Consider the following 16603-nt stretch of genomic DNA (forward strand, 5'->3'; position numbering starts at 1 on the left):
AGGGGTAGTATGAAGAGGTAGGATCTGAGAAGAAGCAGTGCCTTGGCTCCATCCCCTCCAGTTGCCTTGATACCACTGTACACACCAGCTCTACTGCTGGGAACCTCCACAGAGCCCAGGCCGTGAGCTGCCAGTCTACTCTCCATTCATTGTCCTGAGTGGTTCCAGACCCCGGGCTCCTAAGGCTTATTCTGGATTCCCATCCCCCACCCTAGGAGCAGTGGACTCCACTGACTGGTGCAGACAAGTCAAGTCCAGGCGCAGACAGACAGATCTGCAGTCTGACTGCTCCTTGGTCTCCTGGGTCGGCAGCGTGGGGCCACCTGCGCTCCCTGGACGCAGATTTGGCCTGGCCTCTCTGGGAATGCCATACTGAATGCATAGGGGCGTTGGGGCTGGGAAGAGGGTACCAGAGGTGAGGAGAAATCAGGGAGAGAAACCCAAGATCAACACCCTCGATCATAGGTCAGAAACAAGGGAGAAGAGGCGTCAGGGCTCAAGAGACGCAAGGCGTGGGGTCCCGGGCTCTGAATGTGGAAGTAGAGGACAGGCTACAAACCCCCTTTCTTCCTTCCAATCGCTGCCTCTTCGGGAGACCCCCTCCGCCCTCCCAGAGGCCCCGGCCCTCTACCCTCCCCCCTCCCAATTCTGCGCCCTCTGCGGATTGGTCCCCGGCCTGCCGGGGGGCGGGGCCCGAGGGCCCTGACGTCAACGGCCAAGGGGGGCGGTCGGCTAGGGGAGGGGGGGAGTGACGGGCCCCGGCTCAGCACCTCGGAGAGCTCCCTCCCCGGCCTTGTTTTGCTCCGGAATCGCCGCCGGGGGAGGGAGCCAGGGGGCCGGACAAAAGGCGCAGCGGCAGGAGGATGGCCGTGGAGGGGTCGAGGGGCCCCAGCGGGCAAAGGACCCAGCCGTGATCCGGCGGAGTGGGCCAGGGCGCCCGGTGGGGTGGGGGGCAGCTGGTGGCGGCGGCAGTGGCCACACATCTGGATGGAAGCGAGCTTTGTCCAGACCACCATGGCTCTGGGGTTGTCCTCCAAGAAAGCGTCTTCCCGCAATGTGGCCGTGGAGCGTAGGAACCTGATCACCGTGTGCAGGTGGGCGCCGCTGGCGGGCGGGGGTGGGGTGGTCAGGGAGAGAAGTCGGAGCGGGCTGCGGAAACCTGGACTGAGCGCGCCCGCGGGAGGATGCAGCGCAGCCGCAGAGAAAAGGGAGGAAGAACAGGGTTAAGAGGAGCACGTCCACTATCCTCAGGCCCAGGCCTAGAGGGGGTTTGGAGGACTAGTCCCTACCTTTCTAGGCCAAGCCAGGCCTATCCCCAGCCTGGGGCCTTGGGGGTGAGGGGTGTTTAATTGGCACTGCAGTTTCCTGTGAGAACCAGGAAGTGACATTGTGTGTGAGGGGGAGGGGGAGGGGGGGAAGGCTGGCTCTCTTGCTGGGGGCGGGAGATGGGTGGACAGAGAACTGATGGGATAGGGGGATGAACGCCCTCCAAGCAAACCCTCACTTCCACCTCTGTCAGCCTGGCCTCTCTGGGATGGGGCTTTCCTGGGAGATTTTCTGATGCTCAAATCCTGGAGCAGGGATGGTGCCCTCCTCCATCTCTGGGCAGCGGCAGCCTATGGCAGGGTCAACTGAGCGTGTGGGCAAAGCCCCTGAATCTGTCCAGTGAAGGGCGAGGAGCCCTGTTCCTGCCATGGAGAGGACTGAGGGCCTGACCGCAGAAGCCTGAGTCTCCTGGGCTCAAGGGGAGGAGATTGGGAGGGCAGAGCCATTGATCCGAGGGTGGGGCTGTCGCAGTGTTAGGAAGACTTGCCTGCTTTTTTGGGGTCCAGGAAATGAAAATTCCCACTTCCCAGCCCTGCAGTGACTCACCTTCCCTGCTCTGCCTTGAAGCCAGGAATGGCCCAGTTGCTCAGCCCCGTCCCTCAGCCCCCACCTGCACTCATCTCTCAGCCTAGGAGCCCCAGTACCAGCTGCCTTCTCCACCTGCAACCTCCCCTCCCCCCACACCACTGGGAGCAGGGTGCTCCCAGTGCAGGACTCAGCTGTCTTCCCTTGTCAGCCCCACCTGCCTGCACACTGGCCTTGGCCCTTCTCCTTCCCCCAGGAATCAGTGCCCACCTGATGCCCTGGCTCCTGTCTCCTACCTCTCCTTCCAGGTTCCTGGGCACACATGCAACCATACTGCGTCTGTCTCACATCATTATATCCCTAGTGCCTAGCACAGTGCTGTTTCCATCAGACCTCTATAAAAATGCCTGGAATGTTATAGAATGAGTGAGTGAAGCAATGGCCTAGTGTAACTGCCTCCACCTTCACCCCCCTAAACCTGCTAGTGTGGTATGAAACAAAGATGGTCCTAGGTTCAAACTCTGACTTCCTCAGTTATTGGCTGTGCAATCTTGGGGAAGTCTCCTAACCACTCTGGGCCTTGGGTGCCTCATCATCCCCACTGTAGATGTAACAGCCACACCAAAGAATAGTAATGACATAATCCATGTAGGACCCTAGCCCAGTGCCTGGCACACAAAGATAGCCCCATCCTGATGACATCCTTCGTGTCCCTCTCCTCTCTCTTGACCTAGGTTCCTCTTCTTTCTCTTGCCTCTCTGGACAGCTGGGCCTCTTGAGTGTGTGGGGAAGGGGGAACTCCCCTCAGCCTGGGCTGGAGAAGCAGAGGTTCTGATGGACTGGAAGTGGACTGAGAGCTGGGGTGTGAGGGATAGAATTTGGGATGGGGGCAGATCGGGAGTATGACAAAGGCTCAGAAACCCCTCAGGCCCCTGCCGTCTCATCACTGTCATGTGGTTCACCTCCAGCTCCCAGAACAGTTCCCTTTAGCAGGCCGAGGGCTCCCCTGGGCCCTGGCTGCCCTGTCTCCATGGTAACCTGCAGCAGTCACTGCACCTCCTACCAGGGAACACACCATGGGGCTCCCGGGGGCGATGACCAGCTCTGCAGCACCCGAGGACAGATGGCAAATGGCTGCCACGCTGAAACCAGCCCCAGGCCCCCACTGAGGTCTGACCCAGATGACCAGAAGAAACCACAGGGGCGGGTTTTCTTCATAATGAAGCCCAAATAATGCCCGAAACACAGGCTCCTTCTGGTCATCCCATTAATGGCCGAGCTCCTCACCACACCTGCCCCATGGCCTGTACACGCACCTTCTCCCGGTCTTTCTTGGGATCTGAACCAAAATTTCCAGGTACTATTATTCCTGTTTGCAGCTGGGAAAATGGGCCTTGGAGAGATTAAATAACTTAGCCAAGGCCACACACAGGTACCACAAGGACACAGAATTTGAGTCTGCCTGGCTGCCTCCCCCAAGTGCAACCCTAGCACTGACCTGGCTCTGATCTCAGGCCAGACCAACTCTAAGTCCAAAGGGAAGGGAAGGGAGGTCCCTGGGCTCAGTTGTACCATTGGCCCAGGAGCCTCAGAGGCCAGTGCTTGAGGGCTGGAGCCTACAGAGTAGAGGACAGAGGGCAGAGGGGGCAGGGGCTGTTCGGGGACATGGGTAATCTTGACAGCCACCAGGAGGCCACAGATGTAGCAGAAAGAACAAGGGCTTGGAATTGGACAGACCTGTTTGACTCCTCACAAGCTCTGTGACTGAACAGACCAGTCAAGCTCTTGGACGCTCAGTTACCTTATCTGTAAAATGGGGATGACAATGATAAGAGGACTGCCTCCCAGGCTTCCATAAGGATGGACGAGGTAACACATGCAGAGTACAGTGCTTGCTATGTTACAGGGCTTGATGAGCTTAAGGGAGAAAGGACAGTTCCAAGCAGCCCCCATATCCCTGGATACTTCACCCCTGCTGTGCCACCTGCAATGGAGCAATAATGGGATGTTGGGAGCAACATCCTCATCCCTGCCCCACCCCACTGCAGCGATGGCAAGTGGAGATTGCAGGGTAGGAACTGCAGAGGGAGTCGAGGCTCCTAGCAAGATAGGAGAGAGGGACAGGGGCTGCTGGGCTCCAGTCCCTCAGCCTGACTGGCTTCCTTTGGCTTCCCTCTCTAAGAAGCCAGGTATCTGGGCCCCAAATCCCCCTTCTGAGATCTGCTGCCAATGCCCGCTCCCACCCAGTGTGTGTGTCAGACCCACCCCCTGCACCTCCCCCGGCCCAGCTCTGCACCGCCTGGTTTTGGGCAGCTGGTGTGTGGGTGGCCAAACTAGGAAGGAAAAGGGGGATGGGGGGCATCCGTGTGCTGGGAGCCCACCTGGCTGCCCAGGCAAGCCCACGCTCCATGTGCTTGGTGCCAACTCACATGCCCTGGCACAGGTGAGCCCCCACCCCAACCCCAGAAGGGACTGGAGGTTGTTCCAGCATTAGCAGAAGACAGCTGGGGGCAGGGGCACAAAACAGCTCCTAACTCCTGGCTGACTGACACTTCTCTGACACATAGACAATGCAACCCCGAAGGGTGGGCAGGGAGCAAGGGGCTCAGGGCCAGCCCCCAGGCTCTAGGTACCTCATCTTTCTACCTGTTGTTTCATCCCCTCTCATACCTTGTTCCTGAAGCTTCCTTTTTCTGCCTGTCACCTCTCCTGTCACCCACTTTGTCAATCCATCTCCCATCTGTTAACCTATCACTCCCATGTCACAGTCCCTCTATGGTCACTATTTTCTCTCCTCACCCTGTCCTCTTCTCTTCCTCCCCAGCACATCTGTGTTCTCCGCAACGTCTCCTCAGCCCCTCGCTCCCTCTCTGCCTGAAGCCCTTCCTTTACCACCATTGCTCTGTCTTCTCGCCTGACACTCCACTGCCCCTTCTCCCTGCCCCTCATCCAGGTTCTCTGTGAAAACGCTGCTGGAGAAGTACACGGCGGAGCCCATCGATGACTCATCCGAGGAGTTTGTGAATTTTGCGGCCATCTTAGAGCAGATCCTCAGCCACCGTTTCAAAGGTGGGCCCAGGTTCCTGTTTCCCGTTGCTCAGCCCTCCCAACTCCTAGCATTTAGCTTCCAGCCACCCTTCTCTGATCTACTCCTTGGCTTTCTGAACTCTATCATTGCCCACAAGCCCCATCAATGGGCATGCAGTTTCGTGCCAGCATGCCCCACGTGTACATGCATGTGTGTGCATGGCCACTTATACTTATGCATGTGTGTGCCCCATTACATGGGCCCTCTCCAAACTCCCTGGTCTTGTTGAGCCCCTTCCCTGCCCTGGCTCAGCCTGTGCCCCAGCAGGTCCTGTGAGCTGGTTCAGCTCAGACGGGCAGCGGGGCTTCTGGGACTATATCCGGCTGGCCTGCAGCAAAGTGCCCAACAACTGTGTGAGCAGCATCGAGAACATGGAGAACATCAGCACAGCCCGAGCCAAGGTGAGAGGCCTGCAGCAGGCAGGGCCAGGGCAGCTGCCCCCTGCTCTGGATACAGGGGGACTGCCTGCTCCTTGGTCCTCACCCCTGCCCACGGACACTGGGGAGAAGGGCCACAGGAGGTCCAGACCGAGTGGCGCACACATGAGTCCCTCTGGGGCAGCAAGTAAAGGGGAGTGTGCTTTCCAGGGCCGGGCATGGATTCGGGTGGCTCTGATGGAGAAACGCATGTCGGAATACATCACCACAGCCCTGCGGGACACCCGGACCACCAGGTCAGACCCCCTTAGTTAGCACAGACCTCAAATCCCAGTGTGCACGTTCACTGCCTAAACACACTTGATCCTTAAGTTCTTGCTGCAACCTTCAGAACCTGGACTACAATTCCCAGCATGCTCTGCTAGTTTCCCTCCCCTAGACTGTCCAGGGGGCAGCCGGGCCTGCAGTCCCAGAACATAACTTTAGCACCACCACCGCCTCTTCCAAGTCAAATTCACTATCCCCCATGACTCCCCAGCGCCAGTCTCATGCACAGTTGAACCCTAAGACACACACCTCTGGACAAACCTCAGTGGATCATTTTTCCTGTTGGCCTTGTTCCATGACCTACAACACACAGCCCCACCTGTTCCCCAAACAACAGCAGCAGTGTGTACCTGCTACCCATGGACTACAGAGTCCTATGGTGCAGAGCTTCAATCCCTGCACTGGGGTTTTGCAAAGAGGTTGGGTCTGGAAGACAGTGTCACAGGCAAGATGTACCAGTGGGGAAGGTGTGTTTGAAATTGTCTGAGTACGGGGCGGGGTGGGGGAGGGGAAGGCATGTACCTGTCTCCTCCCTTCAAGTGGCTACACCAAGCTTGTGTTTTCACTGCATCTCTCTCCACTCTGTCCTCACATTTCAGAGTTCACATAGACATATTTTTGAGAATCTACTATATGCGAAGTGCTAATGATTAGGACATTGTTTTCTGATTTTGAGAATCTTGGTGACCCACTACTTGGTGGGAAAGGGGTAGTTCAGAGGGTGGAGGTCTGTTCTCAGGGGACCCACGTTCTAATAGGTGGGAGACACAAGTGCTATCCCCAGTGAGCCCCAGTCTGGGGTGGGGACAAGAGCCACAACTGCGGGCTGAGCAAGAGGCACCTTCCTCTAGGGAAGGTTTGTAAGCCAAAAGGGAAGCCCTGAGGGATGGTGCTCCCTTGACGAAGCCATACGAGAGTCCCTTCCCCCCTCTCCACAGACGTTTCTATGACTCAGGAGCCATCATGCTGCGGGAGGAAGCCACGGTCCTCACTGGGATGCTGATCGGACTGAGCGCCATTGACTTCAGGTGAGATCTGGGTGACGGTTGCTGCTTCTCTGTGAAAGTCCACACTCTTATCCCCTCATACCCGCCCCCAACCTGTGGTTGCTCTGCCCCCAGCTTCTGCCTAAAGGGCGAAGTGCTGGACGGGAAGACCCCCGTAGTCATCGATTATACGCCCTACCTGAAGTTCACCCAGAGGTGAGCAGCCAATTGTTGCGGTGGTTGCAGACAGACGACCGCCCTAAGGTGCGGGGATGGAGGGAGGCGGGCGGGCGGGCCGGGCGGCATCCTGGTCTCCCTGCCCAAGCGGGCTGGGGTTGGCATGGGCCGCGCGGGCGAGAAGCGCCGAAAGGTGCCCACTGCTCCTTCCCTCAAGCTACGACTACCTGACGGACGAGGAGGAGCGGCACAGCGCCGAGAGCAGCACGAGCGAGGACAACTCGCCCGAGCACCCATACCTGCCGCTCGTTACCGACGAGGACAGCTGGTACAGCAAATGGCACAAGATGGAACAGAAGTTCCGCATCGTCTACGCGCAGAAGGTGTGCGGTGCGCGGCGGGGGTGGCTGGAGCCCGGCGGAGGGCGGGGCGGGGCGGTCGCTGGGACCCCCTCGTCCCGCCGCCCGGGCTGAGCCGGCGCCCCACAGGGCTACCTGGAGGAGCTGGTGCGTCTGCGCGAGTCGCAGCTGAAGGACCTGGAGGCGGAGAACCGGCGGCTGCAGCTGCAGCTGGAGGAGGCAACGGCGCAGAATCAGCGCGAGAAGCGGGAGCTGGAAGGCGTGATCCTGGAGCTGCAGGAGCAGCTGTGAGCGCAGCCGCCACCCTGAGCCCCGGCCCCAGCCACCCCGACCACATCACCCCAAAGAACCCCCATCATCGCCCCCATTGACTCTAACATCACCTTATCCGATACCAGCCGCCAGCATCAAACCACTTAACCTGTCACCTCCACCTGAGATCCCCTCAGTGACCTAACATTATCCTCCGCATAAGACCCCCAAACTGGCTCCGCACTTGACCTTCAATTACCCAGCATCAGCTAGAATGGCCATTGAATATTACTCCTGAGACTCCAACACTACCAAGGACCGCAACATTACTCATAAGGACCTCTAATGTTACTCAACGACTTTCAACATGATTGCATTACTTCCGTTCAACACCCCTCTGATCAGCAATGTAGGCCCACTGACCATTCTCACTCACCGTGACCCCTGACCTCATTCCTACCCACCCCTCTAACAGTTCCCCTCTAAACCTTTTCATCACTCTTACGACCTACCAGCATGATCCCCCAAGACATCCCATTACTTTTCACGATTGCCACCCTACTCTCCACCCACCCGCCTCTCACCCTGACTCCCACAACATCCCATATCCCCCCAATCCCCAGCCTGAGTGCACTAATTCTTGTCACCTCTGACCCCCAGTACCCTCCACTGACTCCAGGATATGCCCCACTGGTCCTCAACATTCAGACTGCTACCCAGGTTTCAATCTTCCCCCCTCCCTCCACCTGTTGCTGAGCCCCTCTTCCCCACTTCTGCTCCCCCTCCCAGCCAGGCCTGACCCCCACCTCCCCATCCCAGGACAGGTCTGATCCCCGGTGACCACGGCCCCCTGGCCCAGGGTTCCAAGGATCTCACCACACGCCTGGTCAACCAATGGCCGTCACTGGGAACACTGAATGGGGCCGAGGGTGCCAACAACCCCAAGCTCTACCGGAGGTAAGCCTCAGCCATGCTTGGCTTGGGCCTGACTGCCAGTCCCTTCTGGGGAAGAGGGACTCTGGGGGCTGCAGGCCTCTGCCTGCACACCAGCTCTCTGCTTTGCCACAGACACAGTTTCATGAGTACGGAGCCGCTGTCAGCTGAAGCCAGTCTGAGTTCGGACTCCCAGCGCCTGGGAGAGGGCAAGCGGGACGAGGAGCCCTGGGGCCCCCTCGGTGAGCCCCCCCATCCAGCACGTAGCACCTGTCCAGGAAGGGCTGAGGCCAGGCCTTGGGGCTTGTAGTCAGGCCCTGGCCACTTCCCTCATTCATTCAGCCCTTCCATAGAGCTTAGCACAGCAATTAGGAGCTTGGTCTGGTGGGTGTCAGGCAGACCCTGATGCAAATCCCAGCCGCGCCTCCTCTGGTTGTGTGAGCTTGGTCAATGACTTCAACTTGCTGAGCCCTTCTCATCTGTAAAATGGGGGTGTTGATTAAAATAATCACCAGTGTTGGCCTACAGTGAGGGCTCAATGGCTTTTTGGTATTGTGACATCCTCAAGGGGCTCACAAGTTCTCGGGAGTTCTTCACCTAACTAATTTGCTCTTATCTCCTGCACTCTGTGAACCTGTCACCTGACCATTGTTTCCCCCTTTTCTTTGGCTGCCAGGAAGCTCAGAGCCAAATTAGTGGCTCTCTTCAAGCGAATGTCCAGGACTTCAACGCATGCATTTTGTGTTGCCCTCCCCCTGGCTTCACCTTGGTTTCCCACCCTAGTTTTCCCGGTGCCTGGACTTCCTGTCTTTTCTTTCTAAAAACCACACTGCAATGGATGACCCTAGATCTTCTTTGAGACAAGGCAGGCTATGGACATGGAACCCCGCCACACTGTTTGTGATTGTCTGTTTGTCTGTCTCCCCGCCAGACTGTGAGCTCCGTGAGGGCAGGGACCGTGTCTCGTCCGTTCTCTGTATCCCCCGTGCTTGGAACGGAACAAGTGCTCACTGTGTGTTTAATAAATGGACAAAGAGAGAGGATGAACCTCAGGGGGAGACAGAGACATAAACTGACGATTACAATACAGTGTCCCCAGCACTGTGCATGGCATAGTGCTTATTAAGGTTTAATTGAAAAAGGCAAACGCTCCAGAAATGAGGAAGGGCTCCTGGCGGGTGACCTGGGGGCTGGCTGTTCTTTCACTTCCTGCACCTGTGCACACCCCACCCACACGCAGACTGGTTGGCCCAGCCTCACCTGCCCTCTCTCCCCAGGGAAGGACCCCACGCCCTCCATGCTGGGCCTCTGCGGCTCCCTGGCCTCCATCCCCAGCTGCAAGTCCCTGGCGAGCTTCAAATCCAACGAGTGCCTGGTGAGCGACAGTCCTGAGGGCAGCCCGGCACTGAGCCCCAGCTGAGGAGCGGCGTGGGCAGTGCCAGCGCCACCTGCCAGGGGCACAGACACAGAGGCCCCCAACCCAGGCCAGCCTCCCAGAGAGTGCTGCCCACTCAGCCAGGGGTCTTGCGGGAAAGACACCCTTTGCTTCTAGCCCAGTTTAGCTTCCTGCCCAAGGAGGCAGGAGCTGTAGAGGGAGGCTGGTCAGGCCAGGAGACAGGGGCACTGAGGCCACAGGAAGCCCTTGGGGAAGCTTCTGGCAACCCTGATGTCTGGCTAGCTCCCTACCAGACTCTCCCCTGCTCATGTCCCCCACCCTCCTCAGGACCTGGTGGCCCAGCCTCAGCATCCTCACCTCCCATGCCTCTCCTGTCTGTCCCTGTGTACCCCCTGGAGTCCCTCCCTCCTCAGCTCCCAGGACGGGGTCTTCAAGGGGATCAGGCAAATAAAAACCAGAGGACTGAGGGCAGCCTTGTCTGTGGGGGGCTGGGACAGGGCTCTGTCCTGAGGTCGGCGGAATGTGGTGAGGCCAGTGCTGGGCCCACAACAAAAATGATGCTGGACCAGATAGAATCAGTGTGCACCCCTTGTCAGACCTGTCAGAGTAACTCAGAATTGGGTGGATTTTGAATGAAGTGTCTTAAATAATAGTCAGCCTAGGGCAAGACCAAAACATGCAAGGACCCCATAAACCCAACACCTTTCAGTAACTCGTTTACCCCAGGCAGAGAAGACTGAAGGTCCTGGGAGGCAGGATGGTGAAGGCGATCCCTGGCAGGACCCCATTTCCCTTCCATCCTCCTGAGCAATTCAGGTTTACCTAAAGGTCCAGATCCTTCCATCAGGCCAAAGCCTGGCAGTGAAGCCACCCTCCCTCCTGGGTTGCCAGTTCAAGTGTGCCCTCAGGGAGAGGTCTCACCTCCCTCAACTCCTGGTCCCGACCCCAACCCGACTCTCACTAAGTTGGGTCTTCTACATGGGTGTCACCTGGGCAGCCACAGCCGGCCTCAAGGTCCCTTCCGGGCCTCTTTGGTGCAAATCACTCACCAGGTCCTGCTTTCCCCACCCACCCCAGACATCTCCCCGCAGTCACAGGCACTGGAGAACAGTTTATCATCTCTAGACTCAAGGAATTAACAGGAGTGGGTGCAGACTATGCCAGGCACAGGGTCTTGTGGCTCCTGGGGGCAAGGCCCAGCTACAGCAACATACAGGTAAATTGTGTGTGTGGGGGGCAGTAGTTAGCAGATTTGGTCTTGAACTTGGGGGGAAGGAATGATGATTCTTGGGGCTGGGGAGCAGCAGGAAAAAAGTGGTCTGAGGAGGGTGGGTAGGGCCCAGAGGGGCAGCCCCCTCCCCCGGGGCTCAGAGTTGAAAGGAAAGAGAAAGGAGGCCCCTCCCCGCAGTGCTGAGGAAAAGGCACTTGGCTCAGTCTCCTCCAGCCCCACCACCATCCACGGAAGACAAGGGGTCCTTGTTTCCTTCTCCTTTCAGGGGCCCAGAGGCTGTTCCTGGTTGAGCCTCTGGAAGAAGCTTTTGCCGAACTCATAGGTGCTGATCATGATGGCACAGGAGGGGGCAGCCTTGATGATCCTCGGGAGGAAGCCTGGGGAGTGGGGAGGAGGCTGAGGTCAGGGGGTGGTCCTGTCCCCCAACCCCACCATGCTGCCAGGGCATGAACACAGACACTCACCTGCAAAGAGTCCCCTGGTGCCTGACTCGGCTTGGATCCTCCGCAGCAGCAGCCAGGTGGAGTCAGTGTGCGGGGGCATCACTACAAATCGAGGCCCCGCCCAGTAAGACCCCTGCTCGGATCTGCTTGCCCGGGGCCCACACCAGCCAGGGCCCCTCACCTCTCACTGTCTCCATGGCTCCCAGTGCAACCTGGCGTTGAGTCTTCACCACATCGAAGGGTAGAGTTAGGGTGGCCGCCACCTGGTGGGGTGAGGAGAGGGCTTTGCCTCCACTCCCAGGACCCCCATCCCTTGCATCCAGCCATGGTCAGCCAGCCGTAGCTGGGGCGGGGGTGATCATACTCCCTGACTGCAGGTAAAAACTCTTCTCCAGAGGGTCTCCAACAACCCCTCAGGTCCCCCCCAGGGACATCTCCACTGGTCTCACTCCCAGCCCGGTCAACTCACCATCCCTGAGATGCCGCCAGCCACAAAGCTGATGCCCACGGAGGTCTGGTCCTTTGGCCTGAGCCCACTCAGCCAGCTCTTCACCAGCTCATAATTGAACCAGTACAGGGCTTGGGGGCACAGGGGTCCACTTGTTAGAGATGGGGAGGGCCATGGGGTGGGCCCGAGACTGCTCATCTTCCATGGGCCAACATCACAAACACTCCCTCCCAGTTATGAGATCTGCCTGCTACGTGCCAGTTTCTGTAATGGGCCCTCTGCAGGAATTATCTCGTGAAAACCTGGGTGAACGTGCTGCCTGCCGGGGTCCATTTCACAGATGAAATATTCCACGTTCAGAGAAGTTATGTGACTACTGGTGCTTACCTGAGAAGGGCACATCCCGAAGGGCAGTGGGACCCCAGCCCAGCCACAGCGAGCGCCAGCCGCCCTGAGCCACAGCAGCTCGGAAACAGGTGCCCAGCTCCCGGTACGACAGATGCCGAGCCTGCAGCTTTGTCCGCACCAGCTCCAGGGGACTGATCACAGTCACCGTGCCCACTGGGGGAAGCAGTTGGGAGGGGTCAGCTCACAGGTCCCAGTGGCAGCCTGCCCAGTGTCTGGGGACCTAGGACATCCCCCCACCCCAGGCTGGCAGAGATTGGGACTAGGAGTCAGGACCGCGCTCTGGCATAGGTGGGATCAGAGGGAGATCACGGCCTAGGACTGTGCTCACGGCGGGCCAATGCACCGGCCACCATAGGTGCATAGAGGTCAGAGGTCAGAGCTTGACCACACAGGAAGGCCTTGAGTTGGTCATAGGCGGTGAAGTAGATGGCAGTTGCTGGTACAGTCATCACCCTGGGGGTGTGAACAGGTTAGCCAAGACTCCCCCGAATTCCCCAACCTCCCAAGCTTCCCCTTCCCCACCCAGCCAACCAACAAGGGAGCAAGGGATCAGTGGGGTAACCAGGGAAAAGCAATACAAAGAACTAGGGTCCTCACAGGGTGGCTGGGAGGCCACTCCACAGGGTCCTGGTGCCCTCATGTCTCACAATCTTCACAAAGGCATCCTGGCCAAGCAGACACCAGCCGAGGAGGAGGAAGGATGAACATGAACAAGGCCTGTGACGGGGCTGGTCCAAGCTGGGCCCTAGCTTGGTACCCTCACTTTTACCCAGTAGCCCCTCAGGCCTCCACACGTGTAATTCCCTATTCAGCTCCAAATGGACTCCTATTTACCCTTCAAAACCCTCATGGAGGCCCACCTCCTGAGTAGCCCTTCCCAAACTAAACTGGCCATCTCTACAGGCTTTACACTGCCTGTTCCTTCCTGGTCTGCTGTCCCACCAATCTGAATCTCTAGGAATGTCTACAGACCCAGCTAAGGGCACAGCTGCTCCTCACCATGGTGCCAGTGAAGCGAGTCGGGTCCTGAAACCAGGTGGCACAGCGGGCACCATTTGGGCACAGATACAGGGGCTCTAGGACACCACTGCAGTACAGGAGGCACTTCCCTGTGGATTGGAGAGAGGAGGGCACTGGGGAAGGGAAGGGGGCATTAGGATGGAAGGGCTCCAGCAGAGGCTGGAGTCCCTGGGTGGACATTCTTATGCAAGACAGAGGACTGGCTGAAATGATCTAGAAGCTTACCCTGGGGAGACTAGGACACTCCCTCCCCTGACTCTCAGGTTCCCCATGGCTTGGGGCACTCACATTTGGTGTAGGAGAGGCTCCAGAGTCTGGCGGGAGGCGTTAGATCTAAAACACAAGGCAGAGGGAGAGTAATAGCTCAGTAGCAGAGTGCATGCTTAGCACACACAAATTCCTGGGTTCTCTCCCCGGTACCGCCATTTAAATTAAAAACAAAAACAAAAACAAAAACACAAAGCAGCACCTCAAGTTAGGAAGACCCCCAACTGCCCAGGAGCCCCATCTCTAGGAGACCCCTGGCACCACCCTCTATTGGTTCCAGGGTCAGGCACTTACCACGGGCTACCGAGGGGCGCTGAGACTGCAAGCGGACCTTCACCACGTCCAGAGGGGTCACTGGGGGAGGAGGGCAGTCTGAAGGTGCCTTTCAGGACCCCACCCCTGACCCCTCCTCTGGGGCCAAGTCACCTCCAATCTCTGGCCTGCCCCAGTCTCTGGCTGCCCTCACCCCACCTCCCCAGGTCTTACTGAAGAGGGAGGTGACCACAGCCCCAGCGCCCGAGGCCACCATTTGTTGGAGGGGGCTAATGCCCTCAGGGTCCTGGTCAGCCATCTTGTAGCTTCAGTTCTGAAAAACAAGGTCATTCAATTGGCAATTCAACCCACAAAACAGGAGTCAGGGCCAGGGCGAGGGGAAGATATGAGGCGGGGCACGGGGAGTAGGGGGGAACACCACCCACACCCTCATCCCATTCACTCGTTGAGTACGAGTTTCACTCAACCACCTTTTAAAGTAATTACTGTCAGCTCCACTTTGCCATTGGGACACCGATGCTCACAGAGGTGAGGTGACCTGCCAGAGGTCACTCTGGGAATAGGAAGGAAACTGGGATAGTTATCCATCGGTTAGTGGGTAATGATGGCCCAACGCCATTCCTCACCCTCACCAGAGGGGATTACTGTGGACCTCTTCAGTGCAGGCGCCCGGTTTGGCCCCGGGGACCCAAAGATCAAACGTATGAGCCGCCCTCCTTCGCCCCCCACTCCAGCACTCAGCCTCGAGGCGTGCGCATGGGAGCCTCGAGTCCCGAGCGTGGAGAGATGGGGCTGGGCAGTGAGGGAAAGGTAAAAAATCTAAGAGCGGGGAAGGGTTCGTCCGTTTTTTGGGGCCTGCTGGAGGGTGTGCTCGGCCCTTCCCCGCACCCGTCCTCCCGAGGCCGGAAGAGCCAGGCCCCGGGCCTGGATGGGAAGGACAATCTCTCTGCTTTCTCTACCCCAAAATACAGTCCCTGGGTCGGCTGAAAGGGTAGGAAGTAGGAATGGAGAGAGAAGATCGCTCCTCGCCCATCGGCGACACTCTGTCCCGACCCCACGCTCGGGGAGCGCCCGGTGGGAACTAGGTCGGTCCGCGACAACCGGCCCCTAGCTCAGCCCCGGCTCAGGCTCCCCGGGATCCCCAGAGACAGCCACTCCCGGTCCCTGGCTCAGCCCCGCCCACCTGGCTCTAGGCCGGTGCTCGCGCGGCGCGGTGCCCGGGGCCGGGCGGGCCCATGGCGGCTACGCGGCCGGTGCGGGGTCCGCGCGCGCTCACAGGGCACCAGGGCCGACTCGGAAAGCAGAGAGCCCGCCCCGCCCCCGGACTGCACAGCGAGGCCCCGCCCCCTGCGGGCCGACCGGCCACAAGCCCGGAGTTACGCCCGCCCTCCCGCTCGCGGCCGCCGGTGCCCCGCCTGGCCCGCCCGCCAAGGTCGCAGGTCTCCACGCTGCGCGTGACCTGGCGGCAACACCGCACTTGGTGACGTATTGTCACCAATGCCACCCCGCCAGTACCCTGGCCAAGCGCTGCTCCCGCGAACTTTGCAGAAGAGCGTGGGTAACGCACTCTCCCCATCTTCCTCATTTGTGCAGCTGTGGGAATTTGAATCAATTCTTTCAAGGCTGCGGGGTAATCAGATTGTGATGACATTTACCCACCGGGCTCTTTGCTGAGGTTTTACAACTTCACGGCGACAAGATCTTCCCCATTTAACAGACAGTCCACCAAGCCTGCAGCTCCCAAACCACTTGGGAAACTGCCGGGCACCCTGCGGGTTTGGGCAATGGAGTTCCACAAACTGTAACCGGAGCCAGGCAAGCTGGACAGAGAGGAAAGACTGGCCTGGGATCCCGGAGACTCGGGTTCAATCTGGGCTTCGTCCCACTTCCGTGTGACTCTGGGCAAGTTACAACACCGCTCTGGACCTTGGATTTCTCTGCACTGAGGATCGAGTAGGGGAGAAGGAGACCGACATTTCTGTGTTGGTTACTCTTACAGAACCTATTTCTTCTAAGTCTCAAAACATTTTAGAAGTAGTTTATTATTAACCCCAATTTCCAGAAGACAAAACTGAGGGTAGGAGTTAAGAACTCGAAATTCGAACCAGGCAGGTACCTTTTCCCCTGCACCAGGTTGCCTCTCCGAGCGACAGGTGGGCTTAAATCCTGCAATGACGTCTCTGATCCCTCTTCACAGAGGGATGCATTTGTTTCCTCGGCCAGTCCTGCACCCGAGACCCCCACCACCTGCCTCGCCTTTAAAACTATCGTGCGGTCAATAATAATTTGTCCAAAAAAAAAAAAAAAAAACCCCACTGTGTATGAGTCTGCGCCTTTAAGAAGAGTAGGCCGTGGCTTTGACGTCACTAATTTCCCCGCCCCTCACGCCCAGAATGGTCGCGCCGGGGCCCGGAGTCTCCCAGCCAGCCGGTGCACGCCGGATTAGCACGTGGATTCCAAGGGGCCAACCATGCGCTTTCCCTGAGAAAAGGCTTTGCAGCTCGCCACTGCTCAGAAGCCCGAAATGAGGAGTGGGCAGAGAGTGTAACTTGTGATCAGTGAAGTGCGGCCGGTCCAAAGGGCCCGAGAGAAGGCGTCCTTTACATTCCCCTCCCATACCAACTAAATTCTGAAATGACACTAAATCTTTTTACAAACTATCAGTTAAGGCGAGAACCCGGCCCCTGTTAAGGTCCTTTTCAGCCTCAGTTATACGAACAGGTTCACGGAAGTTATACGAACAGCGATCAGCCAAGAGATTACTCTC

General features: G+C 58.2%; 2 protein-coding genes across 9 annotated transcripts; one reads left to right on the forward strand and one right to left on the reverse strand.

The window, feature by feature from the left end:
- The first annotated feature begins 743 nt into the window (after positions 1-743).
- Positions 744-10212, forward strand: RUNDC3A (RUN domain containing 3A). 5 transcript variants are annotated; one of them, XM_032457354.1, is made up of 11 exons: positions 744-1094; positions 4805-4920; positions 5207-5340; positions 5527-5612; positions 6582-6671; positions 6765-6845; positions 7024-7189; positions 7295-7452; positions 8237-8374; positions 8486-8592; positions 9027-9391. In XM_032457354.1, the coding sequence occupies exons 1-11, from the start codon at positions 988-990 to the stop codon at positions 9044-9046; spliced, it is 1203 nt and encodes a 400-aa protein (XP_032313245.1). In that variant the 5' UTR covers positions 744-987; the 3' UTR covers positions 9047-9391. The 5 variants fall into 5 exon arrangements, with proteins under 5 accessions (XP_032313245.1, XP_032313243.1, XP_032313241.1 ...); XM_032457352.1 differs by lacking the exon at positions 9027-9391 and adding an exon at positions 9628-10212 and having other exon boundaries at positions 804-1094; XM_032457350.1 differs by lacking the exon at positions 9027-9391 and adding an exon at positions 9628-10114 and having other exon boundaries at positions 863-1094; positions 5192-5340.
- Positions 10213-10837: 625 nt separating this feature from the next.
- On the reverse strand, positions 10838-15687 carry SLC25A39 (solute carrier family 25 member 39). Of its 4 annotated transcripts, XM_032457356.1 has the most exons (13): positions 15020-15140; positions 14307-14389; positions 14050-14149; positions 13858-13917; positions 13585-13629; positions 13276-13409; positions 12874-12941; positions 12605-12729; positions 12256-12429; positions 11890-11999; positions 11602-11683; positions 11442-11522; positions 10838-11354 (listed from the first exon to the last, which is right to left on the reverse strand). In XM_032457356.1, the coding sequence occupies exons 3-13, from the start codon at positions 14132-14134 to the stop codon at positions 11239-11241; spliced, it is 1080 nt and encodes a 359-aa protein (XP_032313247.1). In that variant the 5' UTR covers positions 14135-14149; positions 14307-14389; positions 15020-15140; the 3' UTR covers positions 10838-11238. The 4 variants fall into 4 exon arrangements, with proteins under 4 accessions (XP_032313247.1, XP_014410138.1, XP_032313249.1 ...); XM_014554652.2 differs by lacking the exons at positions 14307-14389; positions 15020-15140 and adding an exon at positions 15496-15687; XM_032457358.1 differs by lacking the exon at positions 14307-14389 and having other exon boundaries at positions 13276-13385; positions 15020-15176.
- Positions 15688-16603: the final 916 nt, after the last annotated feature.

Source organism: Camelus ferus, chromosome 16 (assembly GCF_009834535.1).
Source record: "Camelus ferus isolate YT-003-E chromosome 16, BCGSAC_Cfer_1.0, whole genome shotgun sequence".
Taxonomy (NCBI): domain Eukaryota; kingdom Metazoa; phylum Chordata; class Mammalia; order Artiodactyla; family Camelidae; genus Camelus; species Camelus ferus.